General features: G+C 34.7%; 1 protein-coding gene across 3 annotated transcripts in view; it reads left to right on the forward strand.

The window, feature by feature from the left end:
- The window catches only part of OSBPL8 (oxysterol binding protein like 8), a 192,660-nt gene that overhangs the window by 145,431 nt on the left and 22,262 nt on the right, over positions 1-24,967 (forward strand). For all 3 annotated transcript variants that reach the window (XM_061206700.1, XM_061206701.1, XM_061206702.1), the window contains 8 exons: positions 1,599-1,770; positions 5,415-5,652; positions 6,260-6,444; positions 9,366-9,447; positions 9,743-9,841; positions 11,314-11,410; positions 20,576-20,674; positions 23,478-23,575. In XM_061206700.1, the coding sequence (XP_061062683.1) occupies positions 1,599-1,770; positions 5,415-5,652; positions 6,260-6,444; positions 9,366-9,447; positions 9,743-9,841; positions 11,314-11,410; positions 20,576-20,674; positions 23,478-23,575 (1,070 nt within the window). The remainder of the gene's footprint in view (positions 1-1,598; positions 1,771-5,414; positions 5,653-6,259; positions 6,445-9,365; positions 9,448-9,742; positions 9,842-11,313; positions 11,411-20,575; positions 20,675-23,477; positions 23,576-24,967) is intronic.

Raw genomic sequence — 24,967 nt, forward strand, 5'->3', positions numbered from 1 at the left:
GATTGGATTTTGGTCCTTATTTTTAAGGGTCACTTAAAAATATACTATATACTTGTATAGATCTATACTTTTATAGATCACTGTATTTTCATTTGGGAAATCTGTGTTTAGTATGGAATTTGCAGCAGAGGTATTATAATCATAAATTGCCTATAACACTAAATATATCATCAACTTGGTTGACAAATAGGGAAATCTAATAGGAAGGAAGCATTATATAATTGAGTGATAAATTAGCAGCCTGGAGTTTTCTTCTTCATCCTTTATTGACATATTAACACCTTTTTGACTTGATTAGTATTCTCTGTGGTAACTCATTGTTTTGTCATTTTAGAAGTACATTTAATACTATTTATATGTTATCATTAAATATTAACATGACACTGTATACACTATTTTGTTTTTGTTTTTTTGCATAAGACATTCAAACACAAACTTCTATTCTGTACTTTATTACTTAATACTTAATTCCTGAAACAAATATAGGGAGGGTATAATTTGTATGAAAGCAAGGTAACTTTAAAACTTTAATAATTGATAATGGATTTTTTCTTCACTTTTGTGTTTTATAGTGTAGACTAGCTTAGCCTAGGGAATCATGTAATCTTCTAAACTTTACTTTCACTAGATGATTATTTTTTAAATTAAAATATCATAGGCCTGAGCTTTCATTATGAAAATGATTTATTTGGCTGATATTGCCACCATATCTTGAAACAAATGTATATGACTTTTAAGAGCAATTAACATTTTTTTTCTGCTAGCACTGTTCTAAATTTTAATTTAAAAAAAAAAGTTATTGGGGGAGAGGGATCAATTGGGAGTTTGGGGATTGACATATACACACTATTATATTTACAATAGATAACCAACAAGGACCTACTGTTGAGCGCTGTTGAGCACAGGGAACTCTGCTCAATATTCTGTAATAACCTAAATGGGAAAAAAAATTTCAGAAAGAATAGATATATGTATATGTATAACTGAATCACTTTGCTGTGCACCTGAAACACAACATTGTAAATCAACTATAGTCGAATATAAATAAAAATTAAAGTATATAGAGAGAGTCAACCACACACACACAAAATTAAGTTATTAATGTTTCTACTAACTAATGTGGCAGTTAATAACAGTATTAGACAGGCATTCTTCTGACTTAAAATTTGGGTGCTAAACCTGGGATAGATGTCCTGTCAACAACAAAATATTATTTTAGATAGTTTGTTTATAGTAGAAACATAATCCCTTAGGTATATTTCATGTACCTTTTTGGTACCTTCAGTTATTCTACATGTTAATGTTTGAAGCTTTTAAAAATAAAGTACATTTATTTTAGATTAGATGTATTTTCTAATGCACGTTAATGCTATTTATTTACCAGTGGTTTCTAGATATTTAGAATGTAAAAAGCACTTATTAAACTGAAAAATTGCATTAAGACATCCTGGCAGGATTTTATATTCTAATTAACTTTTACAGTGCATGTTTCTGAGAGAAATAATAGTATGTTTAAAAGTTAACAGTGTTAAATTAAGATGGATGCTAGTTTTTCTAGTTTCTTGAATTATACTATTTATGAATCTGTCTTCTTCTAGGAAGGTGCTGGATGGATGCTTTGGAGTTGGCTTTGAAATGTTCTAGTCTTCTTAAACGTACAATGATCAGGGAAGGAAAGGAACATGACCTGAGCATCTCATCAGAGAGCACACATGTGACTTTGTATGGCTTATTACGTGCTAACAGTCTCCACAGTGGTGATAACTTCCAGTAAGTAAATATTGCCACTAATTTGGTGATTATTTTCGAGACTATGTTATTCACTAGGTTAGTTGGCAGGCCTAGAATTTTTGTATTGTATCTAGGATTGAAACTTAGCTGTCTTTAAACCCCCATGGCCTGGTTTAAAATTTGTTGAGTTGCTATGGTGAGGTGTAGAAAGTTATTTCCTTGATTCCAGCTAATATGAATTACTTGTTCTTTCCTAAATACAACCATGCTAACTACCTTGTCTTTGTGCCTGGCGTTTCCTCAATTAAGAATGACCTCTAGTCCTCCTTGCTCTTTTCTTCCGTCATACTCCTGTGTTTTCTTCAAGGCCAATCTCAATCTCAAATATTATATCATATGCGAAGCCTTTCTTTGCCTCATAAAAATGAGATGTAATCCGTCCTTCTACTGTTGTTCAATAGCACTTTTATGTTTTTTCTATAATGGACTTGACTTATTCTACCTGGTATTTGTGGAATTCTCCTATTATATTGTGTTTCAAATTGGAACTGTATCCTATTTGTGGGGTTTTTTTTCCCCTGAAGCATTCATTGTAGTTAGTACTAAAAAAAATTTTCTTCAAGGAAACGAAGGTTGAGGTTCAGATCTCTTCTGTTGCTTTGCAGGAAAAATAGACTTCCCCTTTTCCTCCCTGGCCTCAACCCGCAGCTTCTCTGCACCCACTTATTTCTGTCAGCATTGAGGTTACCCTCCTCAAAGTTAGACTGCTTCTCTCCTCGCTTCCCTGTAAGCTGAGCTGAACTTTTTTTTTTTTCCTATCCTTTTGACTCTTTTTCTTTACTCGCTTTTCAAACTGCCAAAAATAAATAAATAAATAAAACCACCATTATCTTATCTTTTACATTCTTTCTTTGCAGATCTATAATCTGGAGCTTTATTTTATCCTAGTGTAGGAGTCTGAATGGGATAGGATGAGGGGGAGGGAGGTGCACCTGATATAGGAATGGGTTTTTGTTGGGGCCTTTTCTCCTGGTATTATAGAATACCAGGTAATCCTTAAATGCTCTTATTTGGGGATCTTAAAATTCATCTGCTTCACATATTTATTCATTAAAAAATTTTGAGTCTCTTTTCTGTGTAAGATACCATACACTTTTCTTTGTAATTCACCACATTGTGAATAGGAAAATGAATCAGATATGATCCTAAATTTGAATCCAGTATAACAGTTTACTAGCTATGTAATCCTAGAGAGATGTTTTGTTTTGTTTTGCTTGAAAGCGATAAAATGCCAGGCAACTATAAATAGTAGGAAGAAAAGAATGACATAAACAACCAAAGGAGAGATGTCTTAGGGTAATGTAGGATCAGGATAATTTAGAGGATGAAAACATAATATCCAGCTAGGGAATCAGGGAGAGGATCAATATAACAGATTTTACCGTTAAGTAGAATCAACATATCAACACGTTCATTTGGATATATGACAGAAAATGAGCTAGGAACTGATGATGCAGAGATGAGGAAGGATGGGAGCCTACCTTCGGGACTTAGAATCTCCTTGGATGTAAGAGACAGGAAATGGGTAAAGTTAAAAAAAGATTACCAAGTTTTAAGCCTGAGTGACTGGGAAGATGATAAAAAATTTAAAAAAAAATTTTTTTAAAGGACCATATTTGGGAGATAATATATTAAATATTGGACATGTTGAGGATGCAGTGGTCCCAGTATATATAGATGTGGTCAACCAAGCATTTAAAAACATGAATCTGAAGCTTATTCTTGCATGTGTGGGAAATCATCAAACAGAAATCATCAAATAGAAATGATGATGAAGTCTTGCAACTGGACTGGTTGCCAAAGGGGAGAGAGGATAAAACAAAATAAAAGAGAAAATAAAAACCAGATTGTGAGGGATTAAGGAGAGACTAGATGGTAAGAAAGCAAAGACAGCAATTTTAGACTACGTTTTTAAAAATATATGATTGTAAAGGAAAAAAAAGAAAAGTATTCTAAAAAATGAATTTCTGTTAGAAGTTCTCTGATTAAAATCCAAACATAAGAAGATTTTGGAAAAATAGAAACTAAAAGAGAATCAAATAGGACTACTCTGCTCTATTAAACTTATCTCAGCATTGTTAAAATGTCAGTTATTATGTATAACGGCACCATGTATTCATTTGTAAAGTACTTTACAAATTTTTTATACCAAACGAAACCCACAGATACTTTTTTTTTTTTAATAAATTTATTTATTTATTTATTTATTTATTTTTGGCTGTGTTGGGTCTTCGTTTCTGTGCAAGGGCTTTCTCTAGTTGCGGCAAGCGGGGGCCACTCTTCATTGCGGTGCGCGGACCTTTCACTGTCGCGGCCTCTCTTGTTGCGGAGCATAGGCTCCAGACGCGCAGGCTCAGTAGTTGTGGCTCACGGGCCTAGTTGCTCCGTGGCATGTGGGATCTTCCCAGACCAGGGCTCGAACCCTTGTCCCCTGCATTGGCAGGCAGATTCTCAACCACTGCGCCACCAGGGAAGCCCACAGATACTTTCTTAAATGAGAAATTTCTAAAAAAATTTTTGATTCTGGAAGTGACTTTTTTAAAAAAATTGTTTCCTTTTTGTGCAGATTAGTAACCCTTGTCTTGTAAGTAAGAATAAGGTTGGGTATGGCAGCTTAACAATTTTAGGCCATAGGTTCATTTCCTTAAGCTGAAATTTCCATTTCCAGTTCTCCATGGATTTTTTTTTTCAAGGTTAAGCCTATCCAGTTTCGTTATTTTTTTCTTTTGGCCGCGTTGGGTCTTTGTTGCTGCGCGCGGGCCTTCTCTAGTTGCGGTGAGCGGGGGCTGGCTACTCTTGGTTGTGGTGCGCGGGCTTCTCATTGTGGCGGCCTCTCTTATTGCGGAGCACGGGCTCTAGGCACACAGTCTTCAGTAGTTGCGGAGTGCGGGCTCTAGGGTGCAGGCTCAGTAGTTGTGTCATGGGCTCAGTAGTTGTGGGTCGCGGGCTCTAGAATGCAGGCTCAGTAGTTGTGGCACATAGGCTTCGTTGCTCTGCAGCATGTGGGATCTTCCCGAACCAGGGATTAAACCCATGTCCCCTGCACTGACAGGCAGATTCCTAACCACTGTGCCACCAGGGAAGTCCTCAGTCCAGTATTAAATCGATATAATTACCTTATACATTTCTCCTTTTATTTTTGGACTTACTGTGAGTGACTTTGGAGACCTTTACAGGTAGAAAGTCATAATTCATTTATGTTCACTTGAGAATCTAGTGGTCTTGGCTTGAAGTTTTTCTTTAGACCAGAAGTGATAGGTTGATTCAAGTGATGATGTTTGTAAAACTAAGAAAAAAATCTAGCAAGAAATAGTCTAAAATTTTGCTTTTGGAAAATTTTAGACCTAAAGGATAGAGAAGCAAAGAGCTCAGAGTGTCATCTTTTAACATTTTCCAGGTTTTAATTTAATTTCTCTGTGCCTCCATTCATTAATCTGTGAAGTGAGAGTAATAATTTTACTTATAGGGCTATTGTATGATTAAATGAGTTAAACTATATAAAACACTTAGAATGGTACCCTGCACATAGTAAATTCTCAGTAAGTGTTACATATCCTTCTTATTTATAAATTAAATATTCTTAACCTCCTTTATCCTTCCTCCTAATAATTCTTTCTCTTAAGGTTAAATGATAGTGAAATTGAACGACAGCATTTTAAGGACCAAGATATGTATTCTGATAAATCTGATAAAGAAAATGATCAAGAACATGATGAGTCTGACAATGAGGTGATGGGGAAGAGTGAAGAAAGTGACACAGATACATCAGAAAGGCAAGATGACTCATACATTGAACCTGAGCCGGTTGAGCCTTTAAAGGAGACTACCTACACTGAACAGAGCCATGAAGAACTCGGAGAGGTAACAGTCTGTGATTTTCAGAGATTTTGGTTTTCTAATTCTTGGAAATTTGCAGATGAAATTGAAGATATTTGTATGACCTATTGCTTATTTTCCTGAAAGAGAATAGTATTTATATAATTCCTATTTTATTTTAAAAGTTGCATACATATGAATATATCAAGATTTATAAACAATTAAACACATATACTCGTACAAATACCAATATATTCTATTAAATTTAGAGTTTACATCTTCAGGTTTGCTTTTGAAGTAAGATACTCCTTGATGTTATTGCCAGGTACAAAGTAAATTGTAGGGAAACATGAATTTATAACTTTCTTGTTATTGCTAATGCATAGAAGTAAACATAGTATAAAATAATAGAGTATAATGTTTTTTGTAATGGATTCTTTGTATATATCATTCACTTTAGTGTCTCTTGTGACTACCCTTTTACTAAATTTTATAGGTGTTGACTTATTACCTAATGGGTTATTTTCACATTTTAAGATTGCTTGGAATAGTCTTAGAGAAAATTCATATTTTCAGTATTAGCTGTCTTATCTACATATTTATGTGTCCGAAATAAATATAGTATTTCAGTATTTTTTGTTAATTGCTAAAGGCAGGTGAGGCTTCTCAAACAGAAACTGTGTCAGAAGAAAACAAAAGCCTTATCTGGACACTACTGAAACAAGTCCGTCCTGGCATGGACCTATCCAGGGTGGTTCTGCCTACATTTATTTTGGAACCCCGTTCTTTCCTGGATAAACTTTCAGATTACTACTATCATGCAGATTTCCTATCTGAGTAAGTAAATTCTCATTTCTTAAAATAAAAGATACTTCATGGTTTTCGAGTTTTTCAGAGTGCTGATTTCAGTGGTAATGCTGTACCAAAATCAGGCTCAAATGAGATACCACTCTCTCTTTTCCACCATTTCTATAGTTGACCTTAATAAGAAGCAGGTTTAATACTTTGCTGTAATGTTTCCATTTATGAGGTCAAATGGAGAAATCACAAGCTTGAGGAAGACAGGAATTCTGCCCCTGCCTTGACAGCACTGCCATCACAGGCTCCCTGACCTGTGCGTTGACCTAACACAGGGAGAGCTGGTTGGCATTCTTTGTTCTCCCCCCACCTAAGTGCTCCTTCAGGTCCCGTCCTGGGGCTTCTGCTTTCGTTTGTGCTTATCCTCTCTGCATGCAGTGAGGCATGTGCAGCTTATCACAACTGGAACATCCTACTAATTGCTGGCACATGGCATAAATCCCCACTCTCATCTTTGCTTTTCTTCCTGCCAGCTGATCCTGGGAATAATTCTGAAGAAGGCAGGCATAAAGGAGGTGGAGGAGGAGCTGCCTACCTCTTTCCCAGCAGTTTCTTGGAGAATCATACTTTTCCAGGTTTCACTTGCTGCCCCCATTCCAGCAGCAGTTTCAAGGCGCTGTGTTTTCTAAGATACTAGGTTCTGGCCCTGTGACCTGATTTTTAGATTCTGCATTAATACCTGTATTCAGTTTATTAGTTGCATTATTAGTCTATTAGTTGCATTAATGAACATTGCAAAAAAACAAAAACAAAAACAGCTGATTCAAAGGATAATTCGTAAACTGTGGGAGATTTTTGCAAATTAAGTCATAAATGAAGTGTTAAGCTCCCTAAAATAAAAAGGGCTCTTTTTATTTTAGTGAATGAAAATAAATTCTTAGTGAATGAAAATGATCAATAACCTAATAGAAAAAGGAGTGGAGGAAATGACCAAGCAGTTTAAAAATGAAGTAATAAAAATAGTCCTTAAACATGTAAACTTCACTTAAAATAAGAAAAGTGCAAATTCAAACCATAATAAGATCTATTTTCCATCCATCACTTTGACCAAAAATCTAAATGCTTTTATACCCCAGTTCTGCTTTCTTTTATCTATCTAGAAATTTATTTCCCTCAGAATATGAGGCAGGTTCTTATGAATCACAGTAAGATCTTGAGAGATGACCATTTTCCCAAATTGAAAGGTTACACTTCTGGCAACACACACTGTTGCCAAGGTTGTGTGGCACTCATAGACTGCTGCTGGGTCATACAAACTAGCACAGTGCATTAGAAAGGCATCTGGCAGTATCTACCAAAATTATAAATGCATTCAATCCTTTGATCCAGTAATCCTGCTTCTGGGAATATCTCCTACAGATACAACTCCACATGTACAAAATGACATATATACAAAATTGTTGCAGCAGGGTTTGGAATAGCAAAAGGTTAGATAACTCAAGTGTCCAGCCACAGTTGACTGGTTAAGTAATATATGGTACATCCACACTAAGGAAGAACTCTATAAACTGATTTGGAGGGATCTTCAGGATTATGTGTGTGTGTGTGTGTGTGTGTGTAAAAAAAAAAAAGCAAGGTACAGAAGAATGCATTTAGTTTGTTCCCCTTTTTTTTAAGAAAAAGACTACATATTTGGGACTTCCCTGGTGGCACAGTGGTTAAGAATCCGCCTGCCAGTGCAGAGGATATGGGTTCGATCCCTGGTCCAGGAAGATCCCACATGCCCCAGAGCAACTAAGCCTGTGAGCCACAACTACTGAGCCTGCGCTCGAGAGCCCACGAGCCACAACTACTGAGCCCCCGTGCTGCAGCTACTGAAGTCCGTGCGCTTAAAGCCCATGCTCCGCAACAAGAGGAGCCATCGCACTGAGAAGCCCACGCACCACAATGAAGACCCAACACAGCCAAAGAAAAATAAGAAAAAAAAAGACTACATATTTATATTTGCTTCTTTATACTTCAAGAAAACTATATAAAAAGAAGCAGCTAGGGACTTCCCTGGCTGTCCAGTGGTTAATACTCTGCGCTTCCACTGCAGGGGGCGCGGGTTAGATCCCTGGTTGATCCCTGGTCGGGGCACTAAGATCCCATATGCTGCGTGGTGCGGCCAAAAAAAAAAAGCAGCTAAAAAAAAAAGTTACCTATGGGAGGTTAAGTAGGAAGAGTATGGAGAGATGGGGCAATAGCAAGACTGTATATTTCTTTATATTGCTTTGAGTTTTGAACTGTGCATTCTACAGACATGTAAAACTGTAAATAAATTGTGTAGTAAGAGAATTTAAACCAAGAAAAGAAGAGAGCAATCAGAGGGATGTTAACTCCCAAAAAGTTCAGTATTTTCAACTTGGCACAGTTGTCGGCAAGCCTAGGCCTAGCCTCTTCCATCTCACACTTCATCTTCAAAAATCACCACATTGGACCTTCAGACGTGCTTGAAGGGAGTAATATAAATAAATTGCCATATATACATATATATATATATATATATATATATATAAACTTCTCAGAATTCACCTGAAAAACACAATCAGTGTTTTGCAATGTTCATAGCATTAGCAGAAGGGCAAGGGGACAGGTGAGTCATGGCTTTTGAAAATGCCTCTTTTAAAATGAAAATTATTCTTTGATTATCTGTTATATTGGTACAATTCACTCTGGAAAATCAGTTGGTAGCACATAGGGGAGGTTGAAGGCTAAAGATGGGGTTAAATATGGGGAGAAAAGTAACCAGATTATGAAAAATGATTCTTGCGAACTGATTTATATGGTTGTTTTTGCCATCTATTTTGAAAATGAATTATGCTTTCCAATCAATCATATTCAATTGTTGACTTGATTAATATGAGGGAGAATTTGTGATATATTCTGTAAAATTTTGCATATATCGTTTTGTTTTTTAGGGCTGCTCTTGAAGAAAATCCTTATTTCCGTTTGAAGAAAGTAGTAAAATGGTATTTGTCAGGATTCTATAAAAAGCCAAAGGTAATGTTTGTTTTACTTTCTATAGCCTTACATGTGTTCTTTATTCTTTATGTTATCTTTAGATTATTTATTAATAATTGCATTGCAGGGCCTCTTTCAGTTAGCAGAATTGCAAAATACTTGGTTATTTAGACCTGTATTATGATTGAAGTCATTTAATTTTATTTCATGTCACTACTGGGAAATTTTATAAGGATAGTTCGCAGATGATACAGTTAAGCCTATCTTGACTGGTTTAAGTTAGTACTTTGAATCTTCCGTATTTATAATTTGAAACTTGTATGTTTTTTACTAGGGACTGAAGAAACCTTATAATCCTATACTTGGTGAGACTTTCCGTTGTTTGTGGATTCATCCCAGAACAAACAGCAAAACTTTTTATATTGCTGAACAGGTATTAGAAATGCATGTTATAGAAATAAAACTGATTTGGAAGTTATTCAGATTTTTTTATAGAAAATGTTAACTCAGTAAACTCACTGTTGATTATAACCTTTCTTATTAGCGAACATTTGGTAAGATTTTAACCTCTTAGTACTGACTACTACTAAATACCATACTCTTAAGTTACATACTCTCTTACAGTCATGGAATCCTACGATAAAAAATAAATCTTTATTTTTCTTGCTCTGCCCCCCCTCCTTTTTTTGGACCAGATACTTCAGTGGTTCCCCAGTTCCTAAATCAAATTTACACCCATTTCTCTGACATTCAGGGTCCTCCATATCTTTCTAAATTTATCTCAAATTACATGCCTTTTTAAGCCCTCCACAGTCGTCAAATCTGTGCATTCACGATTAGATAACCTGATATTGCACTTTTTGCCTCATTATTTTTAAATTTAATTCTCCCACCCTATTATTTCTTCCCAGCTATTCTTCATCTAAACAAATCCTGACCTGCTTACCTTTCATATACAGAGTGTAAGGAGGATGAGAAGACTATGTGTTATTTGAAAAACCTTCCTCTTCCCAAGAGATTTTGATATACTCCTCAGATTGAAACCACTTATCTGTATTAATTTTTTAAATTAATGATTATACTGTCTTGTATTTTAGTTCACTATAATTCTTCAATAAGTTGAGAAGCTTGAGAAGTGTTTGATTTTAGTTTTGTCTCATTTCAGAAAACATGATGTATACATTTTGCAATATTAATTATTAAAGTATTTTTTAAAGCTTTTGTTAGTTTCCTACAGTCTATTCAGTAATCCACATGAAGAATAGCCACTGTATTAGTTATTCATTGCTATATAACAAATTCAAAACTTAATGGCTTAAGACAAAAAACATTCATTATCTCATGCAGTGATGTTCAGGAATCTGAGAACTGTTTAGCTGGGTGGTCTGGCTCGGGATCTCTCCTGAGGTTGAGGTCAAGATGTCAGCCAGCTTTGCAATCATCTGAAGGCTTACCTGGGCTGGAGGATTCTGCTTCCAAGCTCATCACATGGCTTTTGACAAGAGAACTCAGTGTCTTGTCACATGGGCCTCTTCATAGAGTTGTTCATAACATGGAAGCTGGCCTTTCAGAGCTAATGATCTTCGAGAGAGAGACACACACACACCAAGGTACATGCTGCATTATAACCTAATTTCAGAAGTGATATACTATTACTTCCACACAAACTAACTTTGGTACAGTGTAAGAGAAGCTCACCTTACGGTGTGAATACCAGGAGGTAGGTTTCCTTGAGATACATCTTGGAGATTGGTTACTACAATCATCAATATTTCATTTTACTACTTACCAAATGTTTCTTTTAATTCATTATTAGAGTATGCTTTTAAGACTTGAACTTTTGATAATATCACAATAATATGCTTATATTATTATATTTTAATGTATTTTTCCTGTATTCAATAGGTGTCCCATCATCCACCAATATCTGCCTTTTATGTTAGTAACCGAAAAGATGGATTTTGCCTTAGTGGTAGTATCCTGGCTAAGTCCAAGTTCTATGGTGAGTTTACCCGTGTCTCAATCTATATGCTTTTCTGGGAGGTAGTATTTCCTGGTGAGCTTTTATACAGACAATGTCTTGGGCTGTTTTCAGCAAGGAATTTATATGTAATTTTATCATTTTTACTTGGATAATGACCTTTCTTTTCCTTTTGTTTTTCTTTGCTCATTCATAAATAGAGATATGACTCATGATAAAGTGTTCATCACGTACGTGTAAATTTACCACAAACACCACTTATCAAAAGACAGAATAATGATTGCCCACTACAGCTAACCATTTGAGGCCATAATTTTTTTTTTTTTTTTTTTTTTTGCCTTTAGCTCTACTAAGGTTTTTAGTTTCATCTCAAAGTACCTAAGGGCTTGATCTTTTTATTTAGTCTTTGAAAAGAGGAGAAAGAATCCAAATACAGTTAGAATACTTAGTCCAGGGTCAGTCAGTAATGATATTTAACCTTGGATCAAGTAACATACTAACAAAAACTTTTTTAAGTACAAGGGAAAATAAATATGTACAGTAGGAAACCTTAATCTAAAATCTGTGACAATTCAAACAAACAAATCATCCCTTGATGCTTGCTTTGTTTGGGTTTTGGTTTTGATTTTTTTGCCTAGTTTTATATTTTGCTTGTTTCAGAGGGTGATCATTTTCTTCTGAAGGTTACGTATATTTGGGTTATTCCCTCCCTACTGAACCCTCCATCCCTCCATGCCCCTACCCTCACTATAGTTTAAATGGCTTTTGTGAATGTGTGTTCTACCCTTGTAGAATTTTTATTGAATACCAGGTACATAGCTCACTTTCTGCGATTACTTCAGCATCTGGCCTTCTTTTTTCTATGTTATAGTACATACAGTTGTGTATATCAGAACTATCTGTTCCTTTATAATTTGAAAGAATTTACTAAATTCAAACTTTGTAGGGACAATTTTTTGGTAACTTCCTCATTTCTTCTTTGGTTATTGACTTGCCCATATAGAAACTTCTTGCTAGGAGGGTTTGATAGTTTATATTGTTTTAGGAATTAGTTCATTTTCTTGAATCTAAATTAAGTTAAATTTAATGACATCTGGGTAGAGTATATTCCTCTTAAGTAGTCTCTTGACATTTTGATGTACTAAATTATCAGTTTTTCCTTTGATGGTTTTTGCTTTTGATGTCACGATTAGAAAACCCTTTCTCACTTCAGCTTATATAATAATTCGCTTACATGTTCTCATATTTTTATGCTTTCACTGCTCTTTAGTTTGCCTGAAATTTATTTCTTTGTATATAGTGTGTGTGAAGTGAAGCAAGATCACAACTTTCTCTTCCCAAAAGCCAATAAATTTTCTCGGTATTTGGTTTATTTATCACTGGTTTTTAATGCCATTATTTTCTATTTCAAGGGCTATCTTCTCGGATCTATGGATCTGTTTTTTCTTGTACCACTAGTCTTTGCCCTAAGAACCATTCATTTTTAAATGGCTTTCTGATATTCTGCAAAGCAGATAAAATATAGGTACTTAGTCACTTTGCTATGGGTTGAATAATTTATCATCATTTGGGAGAACTGCTCTTGTTTTTCAAACAGTATGCATAAACCATCAATTTCATAATCAGAGTATCAGTTAAAATTTTGGAATCCTGAATCCCAATCTTGACTTACCAAATCAAAATCACTGGGCTCAAGTATATACTTTTTTTATATAAATTTATTTATATTATTTATTTTATTTTTGGTTGTGTTGGGTCTTTGTTGCTGCGCGCGGGCTTTTCTCTAGTTGTGGTGAGCAGGGGCTACTCTTTGTTGTGGCGCGTGGGCTTCTCACTGTGGTGGCCTCTCTTGTTGCATAGCACAGACTCTAGGCACACGGGCTTCAGTAGTTGCGGCACACGGGCTCAGTAGTTGTGGTGCATGGGCTTAGTTGCTCTGCGGTATGTGGGATCTTCCCGGACCAGGGCTTGAACCCCTGTCCCCTGCATTGGCAGGCAGATTCTTAACCACTGCGCCACCAGGGAAGCCCAAGAATATACATTTTTACAATCTCCTCAGGTAATTCTAATGTGCACTAAAATTTGAAATGGCTTTTGATATAATGTTAAGTGAAAAGCAGAGTACATATATGCTCTGAGTCAACTCTGCTTTAAAACATGTATACATTCATATATAGGAAAAAAAGATGCAAGGAATTATATCAAGATTTCATGATTAACCTGAATGATGGAATTATGGGTAATTATCGTTGGATTTTTCAACTTTCCCACAAAGAGCAAGTATTTCCTTTAAAATAAGAGAACATTCAGTTATTTTAAGATATAGTATGGTTATGAATACTATATAATAAGAGAGAAATGATTTTATGGTATACCAATACATGTATAAAGTTGGATACAAAAATCTATGTGGTTTTATGTTAAAAATGTATGTGGACAACAATGTCTGAATAAGGTCCTACTAAACCAGTCCTTCTCCTCTAGACATCTGGCCCTAATACAGAAAGCAGCTATTAATACGTGAAAACATTAAAGAGAGAGCAATTGCAGGCCAATTCAGTGGGAAGTCCACAGTCATAGAACAGAAATTATACAGAATGAATCCTCGTTTCCGTGACTCTCAGCCTCAGGTCAGGTACAGTTAGCAGGGTAAACTGGTGGAAACATTGCAGCCTTTCTAACCTGGGGAACCAAACACTAAATTTGGAGAAACTGTGGCCACTAGACAGAGAACAGGAACCTGAAAAGGAAAAGAGCCAGAGAGGGGATCCCAAATTCTCTCTGCCTACCTCTCTGGCTAAATCCAGAACAAAACTGCCACCCAAAAAAACCCCAAAGTTCATAATTTGAGTCCAACCGAATAATTGCATGCTAAGACAAAAGAACAACTTTCATTGGAGAAAAATAATAGAATTCAGAGTCTCTACAACTCAACATTTATAATGTCCAGAATCAAATCCAAAATTACCTAACTTAAAGACCCAGGAAAATGGAACATATTCTCAAAGGAAAAGAAAATCAACTGAGACAAACCCCAGGATATACTGTTGGAAGTAGCACACGAGGATTTTTAAGTGGCTAAAATAAGTGCTCTTAAATAAGTAAAAGAAAATATGGTCACAGTGAATGAAAAAATTGTACAGCTTAGAAGAAAAGTAGAAATAGATATATTTCAAAAATTAAATAGAAATTCTAGAACTGAAAAATTCAGTATTTTAAATTAAAAATTCATAGAGTGAACTTTACAGCAGAATGGAGATGATAGAGAAGAAAATAAGTGAACTTGTAAATAGATAAATAGAAATCCAATGTGGAAAACACAGAGAAAAATTATTTTAAAAAATGAACAGAGCCTCAGATATCTGTTGTATAACATCACATGGTCTAACATATGTGTTACTGGAGTCCCAGAAGGGGAGAGAAAATGGAACAGGAAAATAATGAGTTGATGATGCTCAACATCACTAATCGTTAGAGAAATGCAAATCAAAACTACAATGAGGTATCACCTCACACCAGTCAGAATAGCCATCATCAAAAAATCTACAAACAATAAATGCTGGAGAGGGTGTGGAGAAAGGGAACCCTCTTGCACTGTTGGTGGGAATGTAAACTGATACAACCACTATGGAGAACAGTATGGAGGTTCCTTAAAAAACTAAAAACAGAACTACCATACAACCCAGCAATCCCACTACCGGTCATATACCCTGAGAAAACCGTAATTCAAAAAGAGTCATGTACCACAATGTTCATTGCAGCACTATTTACAATAGCCAGGACATGGAACAACCTAAGTGTCCATCGACAGATGAATGGATAAAGAAGATGTGGCACATGTATACAATGGAATATTACTCAGCCATAAAAAGAAACAAAATTGAGTTATTTGTAGTGAGGTGGATGGAGTTACAGTCTGTCATACAGAGTGAAGTAAGTCAGAAAGAGAAAAACAAATACAGTATGCTAACACATATATATGGAATCTAAGGAAAAAAAAAAAAAAAGGTCATGAAGAACCTAGTGGTAAGACGGGAATAAAGACACAGACCTACTAGAGAATGGACTTGAGGATATGGGGAGGGGGAAGGGTAAGCTGTGACAAAGTGAGAGAGTGGCGTGGACATATATACACTACCAAATGTAAAATAGCTAGTGGGAAGCAGCCGCATAGCACAGGGAGATCAGCTCGGTGCTTTGTGACCATCTAGAGGGGTGGGATAGGGAGGGTGGGAAGGAGATGCAACAGGGAGGAGATATGGGGATATATGTATATGTATAGCTGATTCACTTTGTTATAAAGCAGACACTAACACACCATTGTAAAGCAATTATACTCCAATAAAGATGTTAAAAAAAAAATGAGTTGATGCAAAAGTTTTCCAAATTTAACGAAAGGTATAAATTTACACATTCAAGATGCTCAAAGAATACCAAGCAGCATAAACATTAAGATGGCTAAACCAATGCATGCAGGATCTTGGTTCCCCAACCAGGGATCGAGCCCATGCCCCCTGTAGTGGAAGTGCAGTCTTAACCACTGGCCCACCAGGGAAGTTCCCAACTCCCACTTCTTTAACTTCAAGTTCTAGAAAATTGGTGGAGTGGGAATCCATCAATGTCCTAGAGAAGGCAATACAGGGAATTTCCTGGCAGTCTAGTGGTTAGGAAAAAAAAAAAATGGCTAAGCCAAGACACAATGTACTCAAACTATTTAAAGCCAAAGATCAAAGACAAATCTTGAAAACAAAAGGAGAAAAGCAATATAAGACATTCAGGGAAATAATGATTCTGTAATGGCCAACTTCTTATTAGAATCTGTGAAGAACTCAGGAAAATGGAACATCTCTATAGTGTTGAAAGAAAATATTCTTCAAGAATAAAGTCATTTTCAGATAAAATAAAACTAAAAAAATTTGTTGCCAGAAGAGTCATACCACAAGAAAAGCTAAAGTTCTTCAAGCTAAAAGTAAATGATACTAGATAAAAACTCAGATCCTCAGAATGGACAGAAGATTGTAAGAAATGATAAGTATCTAGTAAATACAAAAGACATTTTTTCTTACTTTTTCCTCTCAATTTGTTTATAATATATATTACCGTTCAAAACAAAAAATGTTAACATTGTCTTGTGAATTTTATAGCATATGCAGATATAAGTATAGCATAAAGGCTTAAAGGAGAGTGGACATACAGATTGCACAGTTTCTACATTTTATAAAAGTGGTTAATTTAATTGTAAGTGGCGTGTGAAATTTTAAAGATAAATATTTGTAATCCCTAAAGCACTGGTCCTCAACTTTGGGGCCCAGGAGACATTTGGCAATGGCCAGAGACATTTTGGTTTTCCAGTTGGTATATCCAGTAGGTTGAGGCCAGGGATGCTGCTAAATATCCTACAATGCACAGGACAACCCGCCACAACAAAGAATTATCCAGCCCCAAATAGCAGTAGTGCCACTGTTGAGAAGCGCTATTTTAGAGCATGTGCGTGTGCACATGAGCATACACACATCCACACAATAATGACAAGGATAAGTAAAAAGCCAATAAGATTATTGAAATGAAATTCTAAAAAAAAAATTCAAATTATTTTTTAAAGTAGCAGGAAAGCTTCATCAAGGAATAAAAATCAGAGAGGAACAATAGAAAATACACAGTAACATGGCAGATAAAAAACCTGTCGTAATTATATCAGTGTTAATGGTCAAAATAATCCAATTTAAAGATAGATTGTCAGATTGAATAAAACAGCAAGGATAGATCCACTTTAAGTGTCAAGACACAAATAGGTTGAAAGTAAATAGATAGAAAAAATTAAAAGCTAAACTATGCGAACATTAAGTTCAAGTATGATTGAGTGGCTATATTAATAAAATTTTAAGACAAAAAGTATTAACAGAGATAAAAAAAGGAGTTATTTCATAATGATAAAAGGTTTAGTACATCAAGAAAGCATAATAATCACAAATGTATATCTAATCATAGAACCTCAAAATACATGAAGCAAAAACAGAATTAAGGGGAAAAATAGGCAATTCCAAAATCATATTTAGATTAACACTGTCTCCTCAGCAGATGATAAGACAACTAGATGAAATATAAGCAAAAACATATAGACCTGAAAAACACTATCTACACCTTACCTTAATTGATATTTCTAGAACATCACCGGCAACAGTTACAGAATACACATTGTATTCAAGTACACATATGGTTTTTCACTGGTATAGATAACATGTTTGACCATAAAGCAACTCTCCATAAATTTAAAAAGATGGAAATCATACAGAATATGTTCTGCAACCTTAATGAAATAGAATTAGAAATAAATAACAAGATATCGAGGTAAACTCCAAATATTTAGAAATTAAATAACACACTTCTAAATAATTCATGGGCCAAAGAAGAAATCACAAGAGAAATTAGAAAATATTTAAGACTAGATGATATGAAAATACAGCATATCAAAATTTGTGGGATACAGCAAAAGGGGTGCTTAGAGGGAGATTTATAACTTTAAATTAGAAAAAAAGAAAGAACCAAATCAGTGATCTAACTTTTTACCCTATGAAGTTAGAAAAAGCTAATTAAATTTCAGGTAGGTAGAAGAAAGGAAATAATAATGAGCAGACATCAGTGTAGAAAGTGGACAAACAATTGAGAAAATCAGGGAACCCAAGAGTTGATTTTAGACTGATCAAAATAAAGAATACAAATCAGGAATAAAATGAGCAGAATCACTACGGATCCTACAGACACTGAAAGGATGATAAAGAAATATTATGGATAATTTTATGACAATAAATTTGACAGCTTGATGAAACAGGCAAATCCCTTAAAAAACACAAATTACCAAAACCGACCCAAGAAGAAATGTAACATTATAATCGCCTTAAATCAGTGAAAGAAATTGAATTAGTAATTTTAAGTCTTCCTTCAAAGATATAGTCCAGGGCTTCCCTGGTGGCACAGTGGTTAAGAATCTGCCTACCAATGCAGGGGACACGGGTTCGAGCCCTGGTCCGGGAGGATCCCACATGCCGCAGAGCAACTAAGCCCATGCACCACAACTACTGAGCCTGTGCTCTAGAGCCCGCGAGCCACAACTACTGAGCCCGTGTGCCACAACTACTGAAGCCCGCATGCCTAGAGCCCATGCTCAGCAACAAGAGAAGCCACCGCGATGAGAAGCCGGCGCACTGCAACAAAGAGTAGTCCCTGCTCACTGCAACTAGAGAAAGCCCACACACAGCAACAAAGACCTAATGCAACCAAAAATAAATTAATTAATTTTAAAAAAAATTATAAAAATGATATAGTCCGGGCCCAGATATTTGAGTTCTTGTAAATATTTAAGGAAGAAATAATACCAATTCTGTACAGCTTCTTACAGAAGATAGAAGAGGAGGAAACACTTTTCAGCTATTTTATGAGGCCAGCATTACACTAATCCCCAAACCAGACATTATCAGAAAACTGTAGATCAATATCTTTCTTGAATATACCTGCAAAAATCCTTAACAAATTAGTAACAAATCAATATATATAAACGGTAATACACACACATAATTGGATATCTAAAAATGATATATGTCATGATCAATATATTTAAAAGATAATATATCATGATCAAGTGGGGTTTATCTCACAAATACAAGGTTGGCATGTCATCTGAAAATCAATCAGTGTAATTCATATTAATAGAATAAAGGAAAATCATATCATTTTAATAGGTTCAGAAAAAGCATTTGACAGAATTCAATACCCATTCATGATAAAAGCTCTCAACAAACTAGGACTAGATTAAAGGTATCTATGAAAAATAAATAGCCAACTTAATACTCTTATGTTGAAAATAGAATAATTTTTACTTAAGATCAGGTACAAGGCAAGCATGTTCACTCTCACCACTTCTGTATGAAATTCTGTTAGAAGTCCTAGCCAATGCAGTAGGCAAGTTAAAGGACAAGCATACAGATTAGAAAGGAAGAAGTTAAACCACATACATACCTGATCTATATAGAAAATCCTCAAAAATATACCACCATACTACTAGAACTAATGAGTGAATTTCGTAAGGTTGTAGGATAGGTGATCAAAATACAAAAATCAATTGTATTTCTATATACTAGAAATGAACACTTGCAGAATGAAATTTAAAAAACAACTCTGATTACAATAGTATCTTAAAAATAAAATATTTAAGAGTAAATTTAATGAAAGATATATAAGACCTGTAGACTGAGAACTACAAAACATTGCTGAGGAAGATTAAAGAAGACAAGTAAATGGAGAGATATACTATGTTCATACATTAGATTTTTCAGTATTGTTAAAGTGGTATGAAATGATACAATAACATGGATGAATCTGAAAAGTATTTTGCTAAATGAAAGAAGTCAGACACAATAAACTACATATTCTATGATGCTATCTATACAAAATTCTAAAATAGGCCAAACTATAGTGATAGAAACCAGACCAGTGGTTTCCTTGGGCTGGAGGAAAGGATTGACTGCCAAGGAGCAGGGATTGTGGTGGTGGAGGTTACATGACTGGATACAATTGCTAAGACTATCAAAATGCACCATTAAAATGGGTCACTTACTGTATGTAAATTATACTTCAATAAAACTGTCAATGGGGGAAGTATATATATTTATATATATATTTATATATATATGAAAAGCTAGAAGAAAATACCATGAAATTTTATCATCAATTGCATTTTGGTGGGTTATGCATATTTTAAATTTTTTCTAAATTAGCCATAGTATTATTATATCAATTATACGTACTTAAAGCTTGGGACTTAACGAAGTAATGTGTCTTACAGATAAGAAATAATGTTTTTATTCAAAAAAGGGCATATTAAGCTATACAGTGAAACAGTGTTTTACTGCATGTTCTACATGTTTAAGATTTTTTTTTAAGAGCCTCATGTAAAATAACACAACAAACATATAACGAGTACCTTTTAAAAGTACTCGTTTTGTAAGAATAGGAACATGGATCGAATATGTTTTGGGTATAAGACAACAAATATATGTTTGGACACATTGAGACTGAGACATTTTTAAGACATTCCACTGTAGATATCTGATAGGTGTCCTAAATATGTTTTGTTTGTTTTGAATTGGCTGAATTATTTTTGTGAAACTTAATAAACAATATTTATTTCAGGAAACTCATTATCTGCGATATTAGAAGGAGAAGCACGGTTAACTTTCTTGAATAGAGGCGAAGATTATGTAATGACAATGCCATATGCTCATTGTAAAGGTAAATATTTTCCATACTTGAGTTAGGTTTTTTTTTAAGTAAGTGTATTTGACTGTGATTTATGTTTTGAGATTGATGGAGTCAGCCTTTTGTTTGAAAGTGTCCTTGGTTTACAGATACTTGAGATCATTGTTATCACCTGCTGAATATTTCTATGATGAATTAATTCACCACAGTGGATTTTTTGTGACACACACTTTATTTGGAAGAGTCTGATTTATAATAATGGAATTTCATTTGCCTTATCTGCAAGTTGTAAAATTTGATGAAACTGCCCGTTATTTCAGAATCCTCAAAAGTGATTTTTATCTTCTTGCACCACCATCCCTTTTTAAAATTTTAATGTACTGCTTTTCATTGTAACAAGTTCTTTAAAATTTTTTCTCATCCTTGTTTGGCAGTTTGTTAAAAATTAATGTATTATGCTTTTTCCCCATTATTTAGTACACAGATAAAGGTATTAAATAATAACTATCACTTAAAACAGGCCAGGCACCCAACTATTCTGTGCAGTTTACATTTATAAACTCATTTAATCATTCCAGCAGCCCTATAAAGTAGGTAATATTATCCCTGTTTTATGAATGAGGAAAATAAGGCAGAAAGAGGTTAATTTGCCTGAGATCACACAGCTCTGCAATCTGCACTGCTATGCTATATGGCATCACCTTAAACACTCAGCTTGGTCATTATCTTCATCCTCCTTTCCAACCCATTTCTTAAAAATAACTTTTTAGGGTAATTATCCTCTATTTTAGGAACTGATTCATGAAAACATGGAAATTATTTAATATGACCTCATTTCACAGATGAAAAAACCAGGAGGGTTAAGAATCTTATCTAAAGCCAGACCAGCTAGTTAGTAAGAATGCTGAAACTAAACTCTAGGCTTGTTGTCTCCCATCCACTGTGCAAGACTGCCAGCTTGTGGCCTCAGGCTAGGTAATTCTTTGAGCTTCATGTGTAAATAGACATGAAGTGAAATATCTGAAATAGACATGAAGTGAAATATCTGAAATCATGAAATGAATTGATAAGAAGTATATTTTAAAATTTTAAATAATTTAGAATAAATAAAATGATATTTCATGTAGAGAGATACCTAATGCCATACCCAAATAGCAACAGGGAAAAATTTTTTTTCATAGCAATGTTTTTATTGCATGGAAAAAAGGAGAGATCATAACCCCTTGTGAATGAGGAAATGATTATTTTCTACCTTCGTGTATTTTCTAAGATGTGTTCTCCAAATCACTAGTCTCAAATTGTTTTATAAAATAAGAATCCCATAGCCAAATAAATATGAGAAGCATTGCATAGTCTTTTCCTCTCTTGAAAATTAACATTTTGCATTTGCATATTAAAGGCTGCCTTAAGAGTTTAGTCCAGCTTGGAGGGCATTATGCTAAGTGAAATAAGTCAGAGAAAGACAAATACTATAAGATATCATTTATATTCAATACATGGAATCTAAAAAATACAACAAACTAGTGAATATAACAAAAAAAGAAGCAGATTCACAGATATAGAGAACACACTAGAGGTTACCAGTGGGGAGGGGGGTGCATTATAGGTGTGGAGGACTAGGAGGTTCAAACTATTGGTAAGATAGGCTCAAGGCTCAAGGATGTACTGTACAACACGGGGAATATAGCCAAGATTTTGTAATAACTGTAAATGGAAAGTAACCTTTAAAAATTATATTAAAAATTTTGAAAAAATTTTAAATCCTATCTAAAATGTTGAGTTTAAAAATCAAATTGGAGAAAGATATGTATAGTATGATTGTGTATAAAATGAGCTTATATGGTTTCTATGTATACATAATAAACATATACAAACTATGGGAATGATGAACATTGGGAAAAAAAAAAGTTTAGTCCAAGAACAGATACACACACACACACACACACACACACACACACACACAGCCTGTTTAACTCGTCAAACTCAGAATTTCCCCAACTGTTTTTAGTCAAGAACCAAAATATGGAGATTTTAAAATTTATCTTACTTATACAGTTGATTCTTGTTATTTGTAGTACTTATGTTCTATAAAGTCACCACAGACACTGAATTAATGAATACTAAACTATTGCTCCTTGAGGAAACACATGGTTAGGTTCCTGTGAGCCTCTTGTCACAGCATTTTCATCAACCAATCAAAGCATAACTTTGTTTCTTTTTAAAGACACCATATTACATATATACTTTTGATTCATTAGCATTGAACCAACAGCCAACAGCACTATAACTCATGCCTGAACCGAGCTTTAACATACATATTTTCTCCATAAAGTACATCACAACCTTCTGTGCTTAGGAACACCAGATAGCACTTATTTGGGGGCCATTGTAAATAGTAAAATCACCAACAAAAAGCACAAAAATGCGGCACTAAATATACTGCAGAAAAGACACTTGTTTACTATATGAGTAATGAAGCCAGAAGTCAAGAGTCTCACCTTGTTTGACTTCAGCTTCAGTGTGCACATTGGACAACTCTGCACACGTCCATGAATGACTGCAGAAATGCTGTGGGTATTGATTTTGGGATTACTAATATATTTTAGTGAGAATATTAATTTGTAAATATAGACTGGAAAGAATGTGGATCAACTGTTATCTGTTCAAATCCTACAGAACCAACTTTATGTGTATATTATAGATTGTTACTGAGTACGACAGAATCCTCTTGAATTATTCGTTTCTCCTAGAAGATTAGATTATAAAGTTCTATTTGTTATTAGCCAGTCTCTCTCTCTCTCTTTAACCTTTTGTCAAAATTGTTTTTTTTCTTTAGGAATTCTTTATGGCACAATGACACTGGAGCTTGGTGGAACAGTCAATATTACATGTCAAAAAACTGGATACAGTGCAATACTTGAATTCAAACTAAAGGTTAGTAGAGAATGATAGGAGGTATCATCTAATTAAACAAGAGCTATACGATGTATATTGAACAAAAAGCACGATTTAGTTTCTAATTAAAAACTAAATATAAGAGCATAGAATTCATGAAAGGGCAGCCTTGGAAGATCCAAATCAACAGAAAGCCATGATTTGTTGTTTTTAATTTTAATTAATAAAACTGTTGGCACTATAATAGGAGATTTAAGAAGAGGATGAATGGAAATTTCTTAGTAAATTGAAACATTGCTTTATAGAATACCAAAAAGTATGTACCCCCCAAGAAAAGTATGTATCAGCTTGAGCTATGCTGTGTACACTAACAGAGTTTTATTATTTACTATTTCTGCCTAACAATTTACTCTAAAACTCACAAGCTTAGAAACAGCTATGTTCTGTTCCTTAGGAGTTCTGTGGGCCAGGAATTTGGATAGGGCATATTGGGGATGGCTTATCTCTGCTACATAATGGCTGGGGCAACAGTTAGGAAGACTTTCAGGCTATGAGAGACTCAACAGTTGGGGCCTGGAAACATCTGAAGGATCATCACTTACATGTCTGATGACATGTAAGTCATCACATGTCTGATGGCATGTAAGTCATCACTTACATGACTGATGACATGTCTGATGACATGTAAGTCATCACATGTTGGGATGACTGAAAGTCTAGGACTGCAGATCTGAGCACCTGTAAACATGACTTTTTCATGTGGTTTGTCTTCCTCACATCATGGGAACTTTAAGGTAGTCAGACTTCTTACTTGGCAGCTCAGGGTTCCAAGGACAAGTGTCCTTGTGAGCAAGGCAGAAGCTGCATTGCTGTCCATGACCTAGACTCAGAAATCAAATTACATCATTTCCACCATTCTCTACTAGTTGAAGAGTTACAAACCCACCTAAATTCAAAGGGGAGGGATGTAGATCCCACTTCTCAGTGAGACGGTGACAAGATCTCATTGAGGAAAAACATGTGGGCTGAAGGAGGAAGGGTAGCTATAATTGAGGCCATCTTTGGAAAATTCTGTCTGCCTCAGCCTAAAAGGGAAATTTAAGACCTTTTCACAGTGTCATTGTTGGTGTAGGATAGTACATTACGTTTAGATAAAAATATTTCTATGAATTATTTAATACTTATAACTAAATTGCTCCTATGTTGATATCCAGCTAAACAGCAACTTTGCTCTACTAAAAAGGATCTCTTTAAGTATTATTTGATTCAGTGCCCTTTGATTTTTTTTTTTTCTTCTTAGCAGATTTTTTGCTTGTATGGTGATAATGATATTTGAAAATCATGACTGAAGAGGTCTTAAGTAATTTATGACACCTTTAAAGATTAGATTGGAGCATCAAAATTTTGTCAGTGAGGAGAAACATCAGTAAG

This window comes from Eubalaena glacialis, chromosome 11 (assembly GCF_028564815.1).
Source record: "Eubalaena glacialis isolate mEubGla1 chromosome 11, mEubGla1.1.hap2.+ XY, whole genome shotgun sequence".
Classification (NCBI taxonomy): Eukaryota; Metazoa; Chordata; class Mammalia; order Artiodactyla; family Balaenidae; genus Eubalaena; species Eubalaena glacialis.